The following is a 16,757-nucleotide window of genomic DNA, read 5'->3' on the forward strand; positions in this document are numbered from 1 at the left end:
CAAAGAAAAAGATCTTACCGAGATGAGATGTAATAAATTGAGCAAACATAATTTTGTGATTTTGAGAAAATCAGAGGATAATGTTTAAGGAAACAGAGATGGAGTGGTTGAGCGGTTTAAAAAAGCAACGTGGGCGTCTTGACTTTTTTGTCCAAAAGTACTAGAAGCAAATGTTATTTTGCGTTTTGTATATGTAATTTTATATTTGCGTAATCAAGTCGGACTAAAGTGGTTTCTATAAGGTGTTCAAACTTCATAAACAAAGAGATGTAGTTGAAATTACGAAAATGAATATACAGCGATATCTCGAGAAGTTTCTGGGTCATCGAGTTATCTTGGGACTCAAGCGGGAGATGGATCGAAAAGATAGGGGAAGTCGGGGTAAGAACCAGCCTAGGTGAAAAAAATGTTATTTCATAAACCATCATTGAGTTAGCAACAACCAAATAAGCTGATCAGACCAACACATGTTCGAGTGTACTCGGGCTCTCGGCTTAGCCCGTCAGCATAATAGGACTTAGAGGATCATGGGTCATGTCTTTGTTCTCACACCATGATCATTTGTCTGAGCATCTCAGTACATGCGTCGATTCTGGGTTCACAGTTATGGGCAAAAATCTTAGTCTGGTCTACTTGAAATTATAGAAAAAAGAAGAAATCTAGCAAAATTTTAAAAAAAATTATTTATCAAAAAAGTATAAAACAAGGCTCTAAAGCCGAAAAAGAAAATAAAAAATTATAAGACTACTCTATATCAGTCGGGCCCTCGGACCCTACAACAACAAGATCCTCCCCTCTTGCCCTTTCCTCATCCTTTGAAAGCGAGTTGATGGCTCGGTCAAAGTCTGTAAAGCCTTTCTTATCCTCCGAGAGAAGGCCTGTGAGAGCCCAGTCCAACCGGAAACCTCAAAGCCCAGCCTAAATGTCATTAAGTAAGTTAAAAAAAAAAAAAAAAAAAAGATAAACGTAAAAATTTATTTCTCTCTCCCCGTTTTCCTCCATCACCGAAAGCTTCAGCGTCCTTTCTTTCTTTTCGATTTCTAAGCTTTGACCGTCGATTGTGGCCGCTCCGATTGTCCAAAAAATAAAGTAAATACATATTCGGAATCCTATCGACGAGAGCTATCCATTGATACCAAAATTTCACAGAAAACTCGCGACTCTCGGAAACCCGTCGGAGACCGTCGCCTGTTTTTCGCCGGAAAAGTTGGAAGGAAGCTTGGGTTAGGTTGTGTAAAGCTTAAATTCGAAGCTTTAAGCATTTTTCGAAATTTCAGAGGTATAATTATGAATTTAGGGTTTCGAATTTTGGGGATTTTAAGTCAATTGAGTTCCAATAATTAATATATGTTGTATTATTGATTGTAGGTGATATATCGGAGCTCATTGGAGGTATTAACGAAATTTCAGAATTTAATTGGGCATAATTTCGAAAATTCAAGAATTTTAGATTGGGTTTTCGAATTTTAGTGTTCAACAATTAAATGTTTAGACGCTATAGAATTGACATATATTAATTTTAGAAATTTTAAAGCCTAAATTAAGAATTTTTGGAATTTTAGGCTAAATTAGTGAATATTGGAAAAATAAATGGGACCTGATATGAAATGTATTATTTGACACAGGATTGGATTCTGCGAGAAATCCTTAAGATATTTTGTGGTAAATTAAAGTCTGTTGAGGTACGTATGAACCGTTTTATTATGACGTCTATAGTGATGTGAAATGACGTTAAGTACTTTGTAGTAAGTTGTGACGTGCTTTATGTGCTTCTGTGAATACTTGATTGCATTCATGGATTTATTTGAGTTGATGCATAGCATTTCGAGCCTTGACTCCGTTGATTGCTAGCATTACTGATCTGTTGCGATGTTGCGTCATCTATGGAGTGAGTGATAGGATTAGATCACTCCTGACATCTCATCGATGGAATGGGTGATAGGACTAGCACTCCTGATGACTTGCATGAGGGCTGAGCGGGTCGCACCCGTACCCTCGATGCTACGTGCATGGATAGCGACGGCATGCTATTACGTTGCTGCATTCCTGGCACGGGTGGCCACTGTTCTTGTTGCTGATGCGTTTCATTTGGACTCCGCTTTGGTATCCATTATTTTGTTGTTACCTTTCACGCATTGCATTACATTGCATTGCATCGCATTGTACTTGATTTTATTTCATGTCAGTTATATTTGACGTAATATTACTGGTTCGTCGTACTGGGGCCCGACCCCTCGTTTCTTTTATGCTGTGGTTGTTTTTGATGCCATAGCAGGTTATCCAGGAGGATTTGACGCGTCTGGTGGAGCGTCGGGTAGTGGTGCCCAGTCGTCGAGTCGTGGTTGAGAGTTTCCCAGATATATATATACACTATATTATGGAGTCATACATTTACCGGGGAGATGCCCCGTGTAGCTGTACTGTTGTTTTACGATGTTTTGAATCGATAGTGGTGTGATCGAGCCTTGCCGGCTCTGCATGTGTTTAGTCCCGGCCAGTGCGGCTATAGGTTTGTGAATTGCGATTATGACTTTATTTCGAGTATATAAATATTGTTTGTGATGTTTTGATTTTTTTTGGGATGTCCTATTTACGAATAGGTCATGCCGAAATTTCTGTAGGCCCAAAATGGACAAATAATCGCTTTCGCTGTTTACGTTAATAAATCCTGGTTGTTTGGTCATTAAACGTTAATCAGGAGCACGGGCCCCCACAAGGCCAGCCTCTTCAAACAGCTCCTAGTACTTATCGAAGCCAGTCTGGAAGAAGGAGTCGGCCTTGTCCTCAACCGTTACTTTGAACTCTTTGACTGAAGGAACGAAGTCTACCATTTGGCTAGTGCTTTCTTTTCGGTAGTCGCCTTTTGGGCTTCTTACCTCTTTTCTCCTGGTGCCTTCTCAGCATCTCATATCTTGGCGAAGACTTCTTGTATCTCGGGATTATCTTCAAAAACGAGAAAAATGCCAAACAATAAAATAAAAAGTCAAAAGGAAGGAAAAGGGAAGAAAGGAAATGGCATCGGGTTGAGCACCTGAGGTGACAAATTCATCGATAGTTCTATATGTAGGGTCCTCAGTTTAGGCACTCAACCCAAAGGCTACCAAGTCCTCTATTGAAACAAGACGTGAAGAAGAAAATTTGTGCTCTTCCACAAACTCCTGGCTCTAAAAGTAAGGTTCCTGGGTTTTATAGATACCAAGGGCCTCGGGTTGGGCAGGTAGTTTGGGCCAATGTTCTCCAAATCGGACCGGACTGGTCGGTCGGACCGGTTCAACCGCGAACCGGTCTGGAACCGGCCTCCAGACCGGTTCGGAGATAAGTAAAAACCAGGAAAACAGGTTTAACCGGGAAAAAACCGGTTAAAACCCGGTTAAACCGGAAAAACCAGAAACCGGCCGGTCTTTAGGAACCGGAAACCGGCTGGTCTTGATGTTTGCTACTTTTTTGTATAATTAAACTTGATGTTTTCTTGGGCACTTAAACTTGGTCATCACTATTTGGTTACATGTTAGGTGTAATTTGGATTTTTGAATTTGAAAAGTGATGTTTATTTGGATATTTGTTGTAATTTTCATCTTAAAAATTAAGTAAAAACTATAAAAACATAAATAATTAATATTTTACTATTTTATTTAGTATATAAAATAAATAAAATATTAATTTTATTGATCCGGTTTCGACCGTCCGGTCGAACTGGTTGAACCGGTTGAACCCGTTTTTAAGGCTTGACCGGTTCGATTATTATATATGTAATTTTTTATTGTTATTATTTATTGAAAATTATTTTTATTATTATATATGTAATTTTTTATTATTATTAATTTAATTCTTCGTATTATTTGAAAAAAAAAATTTAAAAAAATTAAGGTGAATCAGTCAACCTTGTTGATTTTATATTTAATTATAAAAAATATAGCAGTAATGTTGGAGGCTCATCATTGGAATGCACAATCACACGGGTAAAAAGGGATGAATTGAGACAGAGCTAGTAGCTCAGTTTGTCTCACTGGTTGTTTTTTGTCTATAGAGCGGGGGTTCGAATTCCGATCTTTTTGTACCAGATGAATTAACTTTCATATCATGTGTATAGTGCAGGCTCCTTGCCGACCAATCGATATTTCACGAGTAAAAAATCCTCGATAAGGCCATATGCCAGATGAATCCCAGAAAAGGAAAGAAGTCGGACCATATCAGGAAGACTTGATATTTTGTTTCTTCAAAAGTTCACTTATTTTTTTATTTTTTTTTATTTGATACAATCTTCACACCCCTAAAGGGTCTGGTCTATCCTTATACTTTTAACTCTCATATTTATTCGTATACATGAATAAATAAAGGAACATAAAAACGTACATACCACATACGTAGAATTTCTTTTTTTAATTAATTAAGAGGGTGGGGTTTGTGGGTAAAACCCATTTTACCTCTCCCAAATTTGGAGAAGGTGATGATTGGCAAGTACACACGTAGATAGATACTCCACTTTTGCTCCACCGAGTTCTGTCCGCGTCGCGTCAATAGTTGACTGCTAGCTGGCTGGTCTCCGGATGAAGCTTCTTGGAGTAGCTTGTGTCCCTTTGGTGTTGGTGAAAGTAAGCCTACGTGAAAACCATGAGTTCGTGCGTAATGCATCACATAATGAAGCTAATTTTATTTTGGTTAATTACAAACGCTATTGCTATGAAATAACAAGATTTTTGTCATGACCATTAATGCTATGTGTTTTCAACTCATGATCACACGTATTCTCGAAAACACGTGTGGACAAATGTGTATTCGTTCAAATTTTGAAAACATGACGATGCGTGTACTCAAGACTTGAAAATACGGAGAATTAATTTTTTTCACAGGGGATTTTAAGCAATCTCAATATTTTACAAAGATAGTGTATGCAATTTACTCTATTTATATCATTTTGCCTACTCTGGATGTTCGAGTTAGTGGAGTAGGTGAATACTTAACAAATAATTATGGTTTTAATTACCCCGACAACATCTTCTCGGGCGAGCCTCTTGCATAAGACTTGCCTTATACAGTTTATCTTACTAGCGTGATTTGTAGGCTACTGCGTTAGTCAAAAGGTTTACCCATAGCGCACTAAAATGCAGTCACGAGGGGTTATCACGTCAAAGCTTGGCTAGTATGGTTTAGCTAACTAGCATAATTTATAGACTATCATGTTAGCCCGATGATATACTCAATATGCACCGAAAAATGGCGACGACAGATTCTCAAGACTTAAAAAAAATTTACACGGAGATGCTTCTTCCTTTCTATTTAACACAATAACATACATCAACGTTATCAGGTTTGATCCAATGCAATGATTACCCTATAATGTGATACCACTTAAATTGTAATATTAAAATTTTAATAATCAATTATGTAAATGATTAATATGTATAAAAAAGTTTCACGTATCATTTTACCAAACGGATCTTCGATCCGATATGGTTCGTAAAAAAATATTAATTTTTATGTTGTTATAAATATGAATCAATTCGACTTGTATTACCGTATTACATTAGACTTCTTCCCTATAGTAATGTATAATGATACAATTAATTTTTGTTTTGATGTGAATAAACTAAATTTTAATAAAAGGACTAGAGGCATCAGGCATATGGGCCTCAACTCTACAATCATGGTGTCAATAGCAGGAGCCAGCAAGTTCCAGGAAAAGATGAAAGTTGATTAGACCCAAAAGACCTGACTTCAACACCCCCTTCAATTTCCTCTTTGTTCACTAGTCACTACTTTCACCATACTTTCTTCGAATTCTTCTGGTGCACTCGATGGCGACATAGCCGACATAAAGTCCTTAGGTAAAAGCTATGATCCAGTCGGTGGATCTGAAGGTACGAGGCCCCATAAAATGTGTGAACTCCATGCCCAATGCATGGTGGATGTCACGCCGGGTGATAAAAGTAGCATAGTCTTTCCACGGGTCTCAACTCTCAAATCATGGGGTCATGAATAGCAGCAGCCAGCAAGTTCCTGGAAAGATAAAACTTGATTAGAACCAAAAGACCTGGCATTAACACCCCCTTCGATTTCCGCTTCGTTCACTAGTAACTAATCTAACATACTTTCTGCGAATTTCTCTGGCGCACTCGATGCCGAGATCTTTCATGTATTCTTCCAATATCTTATCCACCATTATTTTGTTCTACACCTTTACCTGCATATCGTGGTTTCCAGAAGTGGTACTTGTAAATGGCGCCACATTTACGCTCGTGAACAACTGTACTCAAACTATTTGGTCGGAGATTTCGGAAACCTTACCAGGTATTAATAATTCCACAGTAGTAGAGCAACCAGAGGGTAGCTCCCGATTCTTCACTGCTTCAAAAGGGTGGATGGGTCAGTTCCGGGCCAGAACAGGGTGCACCTTCAATTCCACGGGCCAAGACTACTCCTGCAGCAACTGTGACTTTGGCCAAATGTTTTGCAACGGCCACAAATTCACCGCCATCACCCAGGCGAAGTTCTCCATCGGTGATCTCAATTCCACGGACTTGTACAAAATCAGCCTGGTCGATGGCTTCAACTTGCCTATGCTGATAGAAGCCAAAGGGGATTCAGGACAGATCTGCCAATCCATAGGCTGCACAGAGGACGTGAATGGGCTGTGCCCGGTGGAGCTGAGAACTGAAACTGGCGACGCATGCCAGAACCCATGTCAAGTGTTCCGCTCGTCGGGTTGCGGGCTGTCGAAGTATTCGCAGTTGTTCAAGAGTGCGTGTCCTCTGGCTTACAGCTTACCGACAGACGAGGCCAGTGCTTCCTTCAGTTGCACTGCCGGACATTATGTCATCACCTTCTGTCCCTCCCCATTCAGGTACATCTCTTTAATGAACATGGCTAAGAGAAAACTTGCGATTTCAGTTGAGATACTTTGCTATTCTTGTTCTCAAATTTTATTGGGAAATTTAGGGAGAAGGGAGTGGGATCAGAAGTATTTACTATTTACAAAAAAGATCCATAAGTCAATTTATTTATATGTTCATGTGTTTTAAGTATAAATACATCATTAAATTTGATTACATATATACATTTATTTTAAACACGTAATTCATTCTCATCAATCATCCATTATATTCTCATAAGTCGACTCAACCTAAATCCTCTCCTCGATCCCTTTTCCATTTCCTTTCCGGCTATAATTTTCAACGCAAATCGACGCAATGACTAACAATAATATGATAATATTAACGTTTATTTCGATTTATTGTTTATTTTCGTTCGTCGATCGACTGGTTGAGGAAAAAAATTTCGACCACGTTTTGGGTCGATTAAGAATTTTTTTTGGTCAACAACAAAATTTTGGTCGACCAAGAAAATTAATCTTGGTCGACCCATAATACTTGGTCGACCAACTTAATTTTGGTCGACCAATTTTCTGGATGGACTCTTATTTTTTCTTAAAATAGATACGGTGTCGACCGAGAAGAAAAAAGAAAAAAAATTAATTAAGTTAAGAGTTTAATTGCAGTTAACGTAATAATCACGAGTCAATTCTTTATTTTTTAAAAAAAAAATTCAGAGCCCTTGTTTTTTAAATTTTTTATGTCTCAATCCCATTTTTTTAACGACCCAATTTTAGTCTAGTCTGTAATTTTTTGTTGTTGCCTTAGATTGAAAGGAATACAAGAATTTGACAGCATATATCAAATATAGAATTGATAGAAAATAAATATAAAATAAAATATTATTATAATATCATGTAATTAACTTGATAAGATCAGACGTTTTAGACAAATCTAAAATTACATTATAACTCAATATAATTAGTATGTGGTTCTCTTATTTACATATAGTAAAAGATAAGTAGTAATCTTTTGCATGTGCGCGCTCGTATTTTAAATTGTGGTACTAAATAGATTTTGTACAAAAAGTATTTAAAAAATAAATGTATAGATAAATTTATTTTGACAATTTTCAATTTCAACATGACGTTGAATTGTCAAATGTCTTTCATTTAATCGTTTTGATTTTGATTTTCTTAGTTGATTTTATAAAATAAAATCGTGGATTCCTGCAGCCTGCAAAACGAGGAGTGCAACAAGCCATTTCAATGCGGCAGCATCAGCGACATAAGCTATCCCTTCTGGGGAGCGAATCGCCCTAGAAATTGCGGTTTTCCAGGTTTTCAGTTGCTCAACTGCGAGGGCGATGTCCCACTGCTCAACATTGATTCAAGGAATTATCGAGTCCTGGGAATCGATTACTCGTCGCAAACTGTAAAAGTAGCAAGTCAGGACTTATGGAACAACACATGTCCAAGTGTTCTCTACAACACAACTTTAGATCCTAACCTCTTCCGCTTTCCTCAGAACTCTAGTTATGACAACGTCAACCTGTACTACGATTGCACGCAAGATCAATCTCACATGACAACTTCTTCTGATCATTGGACGACGACGACGACTTTTCCTACACTTGACTCGACAGTGCCAAATCATACCAACCAATTTACCTGCAATGTAAACGGGACTGAAACATTAAATTTCTTCACGGCAGGGTCCGAGATCGGGTTGAATGTCACATGTAAAAGTAATATATTTGTTCCAGTAAACCAATCTGCTGTGCAGGCTTTGTCAACAGATGCAGCTTCAGTAGTTGATTTGCAGGATGCTCTCAAGAGTGGGTTTTCAATCCAATGGTTAAACAACATCACCAGCTGTCAGAGTTGCATTCGATCAGGTAGAGTTTGTGATTATGGCACGGATTCAGGATCGGTTGAATGCAAAATTGCACAGAGAACCCCTACAATAGGTATTTGCAAGTTTGATTCTATATACTTTATTTTACGTAATATATAGATCTCACCAAAATAGTACAGTTTTACGTTTACCTTTGAATGGCTTAACTAGGTTTATTTATTTTCCTCTAAATCAGGCTCAGCTCCGGCTCCGGCTCCGGCTCCAATTTATCATTCCGACCCTTCATATTATACTAACTCTTCTTATGGTATCTCCAACTTATCGATCCCTCCGTTTCAGTTCTTTTTTCATCTCTTCAATTAGGAAATTTTTTATCATTTTCTTGACAAAAAAATGACTGTCTAATGTGAAGAAGTTTGTAACAGGTAAATCTGGGATGTCTGCTGTGAAGAAGGTTCTAATAGGTAAATGTTGTTTTGCCCATATATAGTTTGTTATTCGGTTGTACGGTTCCATAAATTATTGTTTCCTGTGTTTTTAATTTTCAGGGATGGTGCTAGTGGTAACAGTTATAGCTGTTGTAGCCTTTATTTATGTCCGTTGTCACCACAAAAGATTACAACTTGCGTTACACCAGGAAGCTAATCCAAATATTGAACTTATACTTAATAATGAAAATCTAGCTCCACAAAGATATAAATATACTCAGATCGAGAAAATAACCAAATCGTTTAGTGATAAACTCGGGCAAGGAGGACATGGAGGTGTGTACAGAGGAACGCTACCAGATGGGAAATTTGTTGCTGTCAAGCTTTTGATCGAGTCAGAAAGCAATGGAGAAGATTTCATTAATGAAGTTTTAAGCATCAGCAAAACTTCTCATGTGAATATTGTGAATCTGTTGGGGTTCTGCTATGAAAGGAACAGAAGAGCTTTGGTCTATGATTTTATGCCCAACAAATCATTAGACAAATTCATCAGCACCAATGGATCACTCAATACGAATCGCAACTTGGATTGGAAAACTTTGTATAAGATTGCTGTTGGTGTTGCTCAAGGTTTAGAATACCTTCACAATGGTTGCAACACGAGGATTGTTCATTTCGACATCAAGCCTCAAAATATTCTATTGGATGAAGAATTCTGTCCCAAAATCTCTGATTTTGGGCTTGCTAAATTATGCAAACAGAAACAGAGTATTTTATCTATGGCTGGGGCAAGAGGGACTGCTGGATACATGGCTCCTGAAGTATTCTACAGGAATTTTGGAGGAGTTTCTCATAAATCTGACGTCTACAGCTATGGAATGATGGTTCTTGAAATGGTTGGAGCAAAAAACATTGTTGGCACTGGATCAATGCAATCCCATGAAAATTATTTTTCAGATAAAATTTATGAGCAAGAAATATTACATGAAACCAAGAACTTGGAAGCAATCTCAAGTGAAGAGGAAGAAGAAGCCACTCGGAAAATGTTTTTGGTGGGATTTTGGTGCATTCAGACCATACCATCGGACAGGCCATCGATCTCTAAGGTTGTGGAAATGTTACAAGGTTGTGTTGAATCCATACAGATTCCACCTAAGCCAATTCTATTTACTCCGGTGTCACTAGGACAAGAATTATCCCCACTGCATCAGGAAACGCAGAGATAGAAAGTTCTGTTGAGGAGGAGCATGATTTTTAGCTATTGTTTCCTATCCCGATTGTGTTATTCCAGGCAAAAAGACTAGAATTTTCATTCTGATGTAATTGTTGTATGTATGGTAAAGGATAATGTTGGTAACTGGACCAAGTCTAAACAAGTATTCTCTTTGTTCTCAAACATTTGTGAAAAGAAATCGAAGAAACTTTTAAATTAGTGTCACGAGTGTATAAACCCTCACAAAACCAGAAACTTGGACGATATTGAGATTGCAGGTGCAGAGGAAATAACCATGAAAATGCTTTTGGTTTTGGTGGCATTCTGGTGCATTCAGACCGTTCCTTCCGACCGACCATCGATGTTAGAAGGTAGTCTTAGTTACGTACAGATTCCACCAAAGGCAGTCCTATTTACACTACAGCCGTTGAGGCAAGAGATAACCTCATCGAAATCACTAAAGGTAGATACAGAAAATTCGGTCTGCAAACATTGCCATTTGGTCTTATTCTTTAGCATTCAGGAGTAAATAATCAGATTTGGGCTAAAATGCGGTACCTAGGACCGCCTACGCACTGGGCGACCTTTCACCGCCTCGATTTTAGAAGCTGCCTAGGTGACATTCTAATATTGTATATAAATTTTTTTATTTTTAAAATTTTAATTTTTTTAATAAAAATAATGGGAGAAATAAATTGGAAATTAAACAGATATATTGCCATTCAGAAATTGTTGAATAATTTAGTTTTTTTTAACAAGATTATATAGTTAGTTTAAGATTTAAAATTAATGTATTACTGGAAAATAAAATAAGAGTAAATTGTTTTTAATGAAATTGTTTTAGAAAACATATTTTTTGCTTTTATCTTTCAGATAAAAATCTATCATCACTTAACGATGTTCCTTGATTTAAAAGAGATTTGCGTTGGCGCACAATAGATCCAAATTCCATATCATCATCTGTCGAGTTTTTTATGACATCGACAATATTTTTCACGTCAAGCTCGAAAATCACATTTGCAAACTCCATTTCCTTGATCCAGGTAATAGCTTGGAATAGCGCAAGAGCTTCGCATTCCTTGACAGCAGGATTTCTGGCGTTTTGTTGCATTCGGCATGCAATAAACTCTCCATTGTCGTCACGCAGCACACCATTAAGTCCAAACATGTTGCTGAAGTGAACAAAGCAGCATCCAGAGTGACACCGATCAACATTTTGTGCTTGTATTTGGAATACAAGTGTGTATCATTAACACTGATTATTTTCCGACAATGCCGAAACCCATCAACACACGGCCTAAATGCCCAGAAAACATAGTTCAGTGTCTTACTCATTTCGTTGTTGCCTCTGAGATGCTTCCACTCCACAACTGTTCCCGGATTGTATTTGGACAAATCACACATATATTTCGGTAGTAATTGAACCGAGCTCTCCCATGTACCGTAAGCAATTTCCATAGCACGTTTCAAACTTCGCCATGCCTTCAGGTACGAGATTTGATAACCATATTTATCTTTCACATTTTCAATGATGTACTTAATCTCGTACGAAGGATCACAACGAACAACTCCCAATAGCGTATGTGCCACCATCTCACTACTCAAGTTCTTATGGTCTATACCAACAGACGTAGATATACATGTGTGAGGTCCGCCATATTTTGTTATTTTCCAATAACCTGTCTTGGCCTTGAATGAAGCCCGCAGTCCCCATCGACAAATGACCGTAGAAGAATTATTTTTACAACGTAACTTCAACAAATTGCATGTGCTATCCTCGACACGGTACTCACGCCTGACAACTCTGACAGAATAATCCTTCACAGATGCAATAAGATCATTCTTATCTTTAAATAACATGTTGACGCGTAATTCACCTCTATCCGGATTGTAATAGCTTGATTGCTCTCCACAAGGAACATCGATAGAATCAGGATGCTCTTCCCCAAAAAATTTATTGAAAAATGATGGTATTTCAGAAGTGTTTGACAAAAAAGGTACGGTCTGCCTCTGCAATGTGTCACGTGGTGGTTGTCGACATGATGTCCCCTCATCAGGATTCGTAAAAATATTCACTTCATCATCAACATTCGCATCGTCTTCTTCAGACTCGCTGTATGATATATCGGGTTCGGAATCAGTCCTCCAAATATAATCATTATTGGCCTCATCCGGACAACGAGCACTCGTATCTAATGTTGGATTCGGCCAATATGGAACATTATTTTGTTCCGACGAGACATTTATAAATTGATCCCAAGGCCGACTTACATCATCGAAACTCATATTACCGAGTCCTTCAGTAACCTGTGGAACATAAGATTCTTGCTCCTGGAAACCACCATATGTAGACGTACCGGGTTGGTTATAAAAACCTGAATCAGATGCATGTGGAACGTAAGATTCAGGATCATCAAATCCAACATTATGCTCAATTGAATTTGCTTCCACGTACAGATGCAACACATGCATGTTGTCACATTGCATTATGAACTGTAAAGCATCGTCATCAACGAGATTGACTTCAATTTCATGCCAAGATGCTCTCTCCATGAATGAATACTTGGTTGACATCTTCAAAACAAAATTCGCTGGATCGATTGCTAACATTTTATGCACAACTTCAACTAAATCCATCAAATTAATGGATCGTGATACTCGTATCGGTCTAACAAATGGAATGTTATATTCAATCGATTCATTATCGCTAACTACATGACCACCAAAATATAAGAGTACGTCGATGTTAGACATTTTTCACTGAGATTGGAGAAAAATTCAAAGAGAAGTGAGGGAAAATTTGTGAGAATTGTTATCTGATTCAATCGAAAATTTTTCAATTATATAAGACTCGTTTCTTTATTATTGGTCTTCACGTGAAATTTTCAGAGTCTTGTTTTCTCAACTTTCACGTGAATTGTTCAGGAATCGTTCGTACATTATGTTCGTTCGTACATAATCAGACGAAACGACGGGTGTAGAAAAATCGATAAAATTGTAAACAAAAAAAATATATATAAAATAGCAGCGTCCGCGCTTTGTCCACGTAGGAGCGTCCGTTGCTGACAAGCGCGGACGCTCCTACGTGGAGCAGCGTCCGCGCTTACCGCGTCCGCTGATGACAAGCGCGGACGCTCCTACGTGGAGCAGCGTCCGCGCTTCCTGCTACACGTAGGCAGCGTCCGCTCTTCTCATCAGCGGATTGAGGTACTTTTGATACATATTTTTTTTTTTAAAGTATTTTTGAAAAAAAATTTAAAATTTAAATTATTTTTAATAAAAACCCTATATATGCATACCCTAGTAAAAATGGAACATTTATATTTTTATTACATAACTTATATGGTTTTATTTTTAATTATATTATCGATCAGTTCACAATATTATTCTATTAATTTGTATGTTTTTTTTTTTTTTCAGTTTTAGCCATTTTTCACTACGCGATATTTTCGAGTTCGACTCTAGTTCGATAAAGTCGACTACATATAAAATATTTATTAAAGTTATTTTGTGTTATAGTTCGTGAGCTTTAATATTTTATTAATATTATATATTAACGCTCATGAATATATATTTCGATTTTTCGAACCTTAATATTCATTCATAAATCAAATAGCTCGCAAATAAATTCGAAGATTTCGAGTTCGAACTTGAATATACTTCGAGCTGAAATTAAAACTTAAATTTTTGCTAATATTCGATTTGATTCAGATCTTTTACATCCTTAATTAAAATTTGCATTTAATCTAAGAATCTCTACCCATCTATTCTACTGCTCTTGAGGGCGATGAGGTGGACAATTCCTTACTCCAACCTCAGCCGCTGCAGCAGTATCATCATATAGAATCTTCAACTTCATTGTTGTTATTTTACAAATAAATAGTTAGTTTCGTAATTTTGGAAATTAAACCGAATGTTCTCAAGTCGTTTTATCAACTGACATTTTATATATATATATATGACAAGCGAGGAATATGATATTTGAATTGGAAAATGATTTGAGAAATAAATTTTAAATTTAATTCATTTTGAATATATTTAAAATTTATCACAATTACAATTCAAATTAAAAAACTTGATATGAAGTGGACGGATGACACTAAGAGAACTTTGTCATGACAAAGTAAGCGTATAAACATCATATACAACCGTTGATGCTAAAAATCTCAATTAAATTAGTTTCAATTTGAAAATGAATCGAAAAATGAAGCATAATAGGTAGCTAATAAATAATTCAAATTGCGTGTATTTTTATAATTTGATTCATTCATCCTTTTCAAATTCTTGGTTGAATCAGTAATCTCTAATCTATCTCATCACTAGTTGAAAACTACACCCTTCAGGCCTCCATTACCCTTTTTCTATGACTGAAAATGCATCCTATTACACCTTTTACCGATGTTGTGTATGAATCATAAAACTACAAGATGGGCCAAAGACGGCTCGTGAAGATGGGCGGTGGAAGTGGAACGGCCTTTCCCGGTTCACGAACCACTCGGGGCCGAAGATGGCTGGGGGTGTCATCTACCAGTACCAGCCCACCTCTTCAACTAGAGTTGAGGAATGGTGAGCTCCTACCATACACACAGAACCGAAGATGGCTAGTGGAGAGTGGTGTGGTGCCATCTCCCAGCCCAAATAGTCAGATGGGGGAAAGCAGCAATCAAGCCCCTCGCAGCTCGTTTCAAACAAAAGACGTGAGCTTTCCTAGGGGTCTTGCATATTTTATCCTAGGTAAATCATCTAGATATAAGTGGATTGCTTTATGGTTATTATAAATTCTCTGGTTGGTTTGTTTGACTCTTATGTTGCCTCTCTGCACAGCTCTGTCGTTTGTGGTGATCGCTGCTATTTTTGTAGTATCATTTATCATGCTGTGGAAAAGTGGATGTTCACTCGGTCGAGCTGCTGCAAAAATACAACCCTGTGTTGTGACTTTTCTTAGAAAAGTAGGTTCACTAATCACAGCTACGATAAATATAATATCGACCCATTTCATGATTTCTCTTGAAAAATTACTTTCAAAAACCAGACTGGGGAAGAGTAACCCAAAAGTGGAAAATTTTCTAGCCAAAAATGAAACTCTGGACCCCAAAAGATACAAATATTATGAGATCAAGAAAATAACCAACTCCTTCCGTGAAAAACTTGGGAAAGGAGGATACGGCAAAGTATACAAAGGAACACTACCTGATGGCCACCTTGTTGCTGTCAAGATACTGAAAGAGACCGGTAGCACGGGAGAAGATTTTATCAATGAAGTTGCAAGCATCAGTAAAACTTCTCATGTCAATGTGGTCAAACTGTTGGGGTTTTGCTATGAAAGAAACAAAAGAGCCCTAATCTACGAATTTATGCCCAACAAATCCTTGGACAAGTTCATCTGCAACGGTGGGTCGCACACGACACTAGATCGACTAGGTTGGGAAACAATTTATAACATAGCAGTTGGAGTTGCCCATGGACTAGAATATCTTCACTCAGGCTGTAGCACGAGAATCATTCATTTTGACATCAAGCCTCAAAATATTCTTTTAGACAAAAATTTCCTCCCCAAAATCACTGATTTTGGACTACCCAATTGTGCAAGATGCAACAGAGTAATATATCTATGGATGGAATGAGAGGAACTGTTGGATACATGGCTCCCGAGATATTCTCTAGGAATTATGGCAGAGTTTCTCATAAATCTGATGTCTACAGCTATGGAATGATGGTTCTTGAAATGGTCGGAGCAAGAAATATAGTCGACATGGGACCAATCCAATCTAGTAATGACTATTTTCCAGACCAAATTTATGAGCGGGAAATACTTCATCCCACTAGAAACTTGGATGCTTTTGTGAGAGATGAGAAGGAAAAGACTACAAGGAAAATGCTTCTGGTCGGGTTTTGGTGCATTCAAACCTCTCCATCGGCTAGACCATCCATGTCTAAGGTTGTTGACATGTTTAAAGGAAGTCTTCAGTCCATTCAAATTCCACCGAAACCAATCCTGTTTTCTCCAACAGAGTCGACCGCAAATATTTCCACACAGGAATTCAAATAGCAGATTAGCCAATGGCTAGCAACGTTAGTTTGCTAGCTCAAACGTTATGTTTGACTCAAGATCAGTAAAAGACTGGTTTTTCTGCGACTTAACTACTGTGTTTGTTTGAAATGTATATAGTTTGTAATCACAAGCCATGAATTTTGTCAAAAGATTTGAATAGCAGATTACTCAATCACTTGCAATCTTAGTTGGCTGATATGTTTGTGTTATTCAAAATTCAGCAAAAACAACAAAAAAACTTCACTTTTAATATATATTTTGTTCTAATGTGTCAGTGTGCCTGTTTATAATATATTTTTTTGGTATTAAAGAACTTTGAAAAGAATTCAAATATTACATCAAAATATAAGTAGGAGTTTTAAAGATGATTTTTTATTAGATTTTCTCATAACTAATTG

The 16,757-nt window shown here is 37.3% G+C and overlaps 1 protein-coding gene, 1 long non-coding RNA gene and 1 pseudogene across 3 annotated transcripts; all 3 read left to right on the forward strand.

Moving 5' to 3' along the window:
* The first annotated feature begins 978 nt into the window (after positions 1–978).
* On the forward strand, positions 979–2,562 carry LOC140804050 (uncharacterized). Its single transcript, XR_012112032.1, has 4 exons — positions 979–1,279; positions 1,369–1,392; positions 1,626–1,682; positions 2,276–2,562. It is a non-coding gene; the product is annotated as an uncharacterized lncRNA (long non-coding RNA).
* A 3,239-nt stretch (positions 2,563–5,801) lies between these two features.
* Positions 5,802–10,532, forward strand: LOC140803728 (LEAF RUST 10 DISEASE-RESISTANCE LOCUS RECEPTOR-LIKE PROTEIN KINASE-like 2.1). Of its 2 annotated transcripts, none has more exons than XM_073159639.1 (5): positions 5,802–6,841; positions 8,045–8,778; positions 8,902–8,973; positions 9,092–9,130; positions 9,215–10,532. In XM_073159639.1, the coding sequence occupies exons 1-5, from the start codon at positions 6,117–6,119 to the stop codon at positions 10,318–10,320; spliced, it is 2,676 nt and encodes an 891-aa protein (XP_073015740.1). In that variant the 5' UTR covers positions 5,802–6,116; the 3' UTR covers positions 10,321–10,532. The 2 variants fall into 2 exon arrangements, with proteins under 2 accessions (XP_073015740.1, XP_073015793.1); XM_073159692.1 differs by having other exon boundaries at positions 8,908–8,973.
* A 4,055-nt stretch (positions 10,533–14,587) lies between these two features.
* LOC140804121 (PR5-like receptor kinase) lies at positions 14,588–16,521 on the forward strand (annotated as a pseudogene).
* Positions 16,522–16,757: the final 236 nt, after the last annotated feature.

This window comes from Primulina eburnea, chromosome 1, assembly GCF_022965805.1.
Source record: "Primulina eburnea isolate SZY01 chromosome 1, ASM2296580v1, whole genome shotgun sequence".
Classification (NCBI taxonomy): Eukaryota; Viridiplantae; Streptophyta; class Magnoliopsida; order Lamiales; family Gesneriaceae; genus Primulina; species Primulina eburnea.

Bases quoted from the DNA above. Each gene is read 5' to 3' on its own strand.
- LOC140803728 (XM_073159639.1), top strand. From the start codon at position 6,117: ATGCCGAGATCTTTCATGTATTCTTCCAATATCTTATCCACCATTATT. The intron at 8,779-8,901 runs GTATTTGCAAGT...CCTCTAAATCAG, and splicing joins ACAGAGAACCCCTACAATAG to GCTCAGCTCCGGCTCCGGCT. The intron at 9,131-9,214 runs GTAAATGTTGTT...TTTAATTTTCAG, and splicing joins TGTGAAGAAGGTTCTAATAG to GGATGGTGCTAGTGGTAACA.